This window comes from Ruditapes philippinarum, unplaced genomic scaffold (assembly GCF_026571515.1).
Source record: "Ruditapes philippinarum isolate M1 unplaced genomic scaffold, ASM2657151v2 ctg10785_1_1_1_1, whole genome shotgun sequence".
NCBI classification, from domain to species: domain Eukaryota; kingdom Metazoa; phylum Mollusca; class Bivalvia; order Venerida; family Veneridae; genus Ruditapes; species Ruditapes philippinarum.
In genome coordinates, this window is record NW_026855388.1 from 20,616 (window position 1) to 24,652 (window position 4,037).

Here is a 4,037-nt window from a genome sequence, read left to right on the forward strand (position 1 = left end):
TCCCAAATCCTCTTATTTCTTCACGACCACCCATAACAGTATCTTGAAGACATTGGTGCTAGGTGTTTGATTCTGTACGTAAGGATTCCCCTGCTTCATGGAAGCTCTTTACTAAAAGTCTGGTTACTTGGACTTTTACGAGGAATATGATTGGATACCTCCACATTATGTGTTAATCATTGTATCACATCTCATAAGATCTTGCTGCATCAATTTTCAATCAAAAGGAATTAGTTTACTGCTTCTCGGCATTGGTGTGTCCTTTCACTATACACGAGTATTCTTCTGGATAGTGTTTTACTTGTGTTTTATGTATAAACATGTTTTCTACTTCTTGTAATTCTTTCAATGTCAATACTCTGCTTTTGTTTCTATCATTTGTTTTCCTACAGTTATCTGTAAACCTTTTGACCCATGCTGTAACTCTAAGAAGACGTAACCAATCAGAGAATCTTTCTGGATCCAAACGATCTTCTGTTGTAACATTACTAATAAAGGATGTTTCGGAGCTTTCATTCAGTTGACTCTTTTTCTTGAACTCATTTTCTGTTACATCACTTTTGTCAATAGAACTGACAGGCCAATGTGTTTCATCTTCATGTAAGAACTGTGGACCGTTCCACCACAAAGTATTTTGTATGAGATCTTTAGCAGTTGTTCCCCTTGAAGCTACATCTGCTGGGTTATTGGTACTTGAAATATGCCGCCACTGATTAGGCACACTATGGGTATGTATTTCTCCAATTCTATGTGCCACGAAAGGCTTGAATCTTCTGCTTTCATTGCTGATCCAATGAATAACATTCGCACTATCTGTCCAAAATGTAACTTTTTTCATACTCATAACAATTGCTTTCGTAACATTCAATACTAAACGAAGTCCCAAAACTGCCGCCATAAGTTCAAGACGAGGAATACTGACAGCAGTGAGGGGTGACACTCTGGTTTTGCTGCACACAAACTTGACACTTATATGATCATCTTCATTTTTACATCTCATATAAACAACTGTTCCAAATGCTAATTCTGAGGCATCTACAAAGACGTGCAGTGATGGATTTTTTGCCTCATCAAACGATAAACTTCGTGGTATAATAACCTTATTTAACTCAAGTAGACCATCCAGCCATTCCGTAGTTTCATCAGTCAAGTTGCTGTTCACTTTATCGTCCCAATCATATCTTTTTAACCAGAACTGCTGTAGAAGAATTTTTCCTTTAATGATGTAAGGGGAGAGAAACCCGAACGGATCGAATAAGCTTGCGACTCTTTTCAGTAAGTTTCTTTTTGTGACGGTTTGCACTGAACAGATATCTTTATTCAGTTTAAATGTAAAAACATCTTCTTCAGCTTGCCATGTTACTCCCAGTGCTTTTGTGATTGGTAAGTAACTTGTGTCCAAATTTACCTCCTTGGCCCTTTCTTTCTGTGGTATTTTTTCTAATACAGTACGCGAATTTGAAAGCCACTTTCTGGCATACATTCCAGCTTTCAGCCATAGTTCAGATAATTGTTCATACAGTTCTAACGCTGATTTTTCTGTCGGCATAGAATCCATAGAATCATCCATATAGGTCGACTTGAGAACTGTTTCAGACGCTAATGGAAATTCTTCTTTATTTAGTTTTGCGTTTGTCTGTGCGACTAATTGTGCTAGGAAAGGCGATGCGTTTACGCCAAATACTAGTGTTCTAAACTCATATTCACTAGAGTCCCATAAAAATCTATGAAACCTTCTATCTGTCTCGTGAATCCCGACTCGTAAGTACATTTCACTAATGTCACAAACCAGAGCAACGTCATATTTTCGAAATCTAAGTAACACATCAAAAAGTTCATTTTGTAGTTTAGGACCTGTTTCAATAAAATCATTCAGACATACTCCTTTGAATTTTGCCGCAGCATCAAAGACTATTCGTACTTTCGTAGTTTCTTTTTCAAGCCGTACTACTGGAAAGTGAGGTAAGTACCACTTGTTCTTGTGATCTTCTTCATTTGTGGGAACTTTACGTATGTATCCTTTATTCTCATAGTTTTCTATAGTTTCTTTGTATGCCATCTCAATCTCTGGTTCTTTACGCAATCTTTTCTCGGTATGATTTAAACGGCGCACAGCCATCTGATAGTCATTCGGAATATCTTTTGGATCCATTTTCCATGGAATTTTCACTTCATATTGACCTTTTTCATATTTCATCTCTTTTTCACTGTCTTTCAAAATATTTTGTTCCTTTTGCGTCAATGGCTCTTTCATTGTTACACCTGAATTGTCAATGTCCCAGAAACCTTTCAACATTTGATCCAGATCATCTGGTTCATTTACAAAATATGTTGATAGTAAACTTGTATTTGATCCCTTATCGAGCTGTCCCACACATGTCCATCCTAAAGGCGTCAAACGTGCCATTGGTTCTCCAGTCTTTCCATGAATCTCATGCAGAGAAGAATGTAAGACAGCATAATCCAGACCTATCAACATGTCAATTTCTTTATTCTTGTCTATGTATGGAAAATTGATCCCTTTTAAGTGCTCCCATTTATCTATGTGTTTATTCCAGTTCACTGTTTGTAACGAACCTGTTACATTATCTAACACGTATGCTTCTATGTCCGTATGTGACTGACCATTCAGACTTTCAACACTTAAATTCACTGACATTGTTTCGAAGCTTTGTACTCTATCGTTCAAAGTGTTTACTTGTACTGTTTCTATTTTTCCTTGAAGTCCGAGTTCTCCAGCAAGACTTTGATTTATGTATGTTTTTGTGCTTCCATCATCCAGTAATGCATTTATCAAGATTTTTCTAGAATTTTCTGTATACACTACCACAGGAACTGTACGTAAAGCTATTTGATTTTTTCTGGCGAAAAATCCTTGTTGTTGTTGCTGCTTTGGTTCACCAAATGTTTCTTTTCTTTTTGGAACAAATTCTTGTGCATCACTGTTTAATGATTGCTGGTGATGTAAGAGTTTATGATGATTTCTAGTACATCCATTAATACCACAAACACGAAAGTTTTTACATTCATTTCCTCGGTGGTTATCTCTTAAACACCTGAAACACAACCCTATGTCTCTTGCTTTCTGCCATCTATTCACAGTATCCATAGATTTGAATATTTCACATTCCCAGACATTATGTAAATCTGATCTACAAATTTTACAATCTTTCTTAAACTGTGGCTTATTGTCATTAAACTTCGGCTTGTTGTCAGCAAGAAAAGATCTATTACTGTTTCTTGGTCTCTCATTATTAGCTAGTCCGTGCTTTGTTTCAGAAGCTATTGCCAAGTACTTTGATTCTTGATTGATCCAATTTCTTAAAGTTTCAACAGATTCTTCTTCTGTTGTTTCATAAAGCCAACGATGAAACCTACACAACATTTTTTCTGGCAATTTTCTTTGTAATGACAAATACAATGTACCATCACCCAGATCCTCTTCACGGTTAGCTTCTTTCATATTAATTACCGCTATGTCCAGCAAGTCAGCAAACTTTTCTATTGTCTTTGGATCTTCACTTCTAATTGACTGGAATTTTTCAATATCATCCATAAAACGCATTATTTTTCGACGTTCACCACCAAACTTTCTTTCTAACCGATCCTTTGCAGCAATATATGCTTCAGCCGAATGTCCTAAATCATCTATAGCTTGTAATGCCTCACCTTTCAAATACTGACGTAATTGTAACAATTTATATTCTGGTGTTGCTGGTGCTTTATCGATGCATGCCATAAATGCAGCCTTCCAAGTTTCATATTTACGTTTATCACCATAAAAAACTGGAATACCAACACGTTTCATTTGACGCCATAGATCTTTTTCTAAATTTTTTGTTGGTTCATTGACTTTGTGCTCTGTAGTATCAATAATCTATCATACACTGTCTGTGTAGCTTCACTATATATCATATTCAACTGATCAATTTCTAAAAAATGTATGTATTCAAAACTAAAAATAATATGTACGACAAACAAACAAAAAATATGAACGAAAAACAAAAAAAAAGTATCAAAAAAAAAAATAAATACAA

At 35.6% G+C, this 4,037-nt stretch overlaps 1 protein-coding gene across 1 annotated transcript; it reads right to left on the bottom strand.

Moving 5' to 3' along the window:
• Positions 1–235: 235 nt before the first annotated feature.
• On the bottom strand, positions 236–3,808 carry LOC132743147 (uncharacterized). The gene has a single exon (XM_060731671.1). The coding sequence runs from the start codon at positions 3,806–3,808 to the stop codon at positions 236–238; it is 3,573 nt and encodes a 1,190-aa protein (XP_060587654.1).
• Positions 3,809–4,037: the final 229 nt, after the last annotated feature.

Excerpts from the sequence above, each read along its gene's own strand:
- LOC132743147 (XM_060731671.1), bottom strand. The coding sequence starts at position 3,808 with ATGAAACGTGTTGGTATTCCAGTTTTTTATGGTGATAAACGTAAATAT.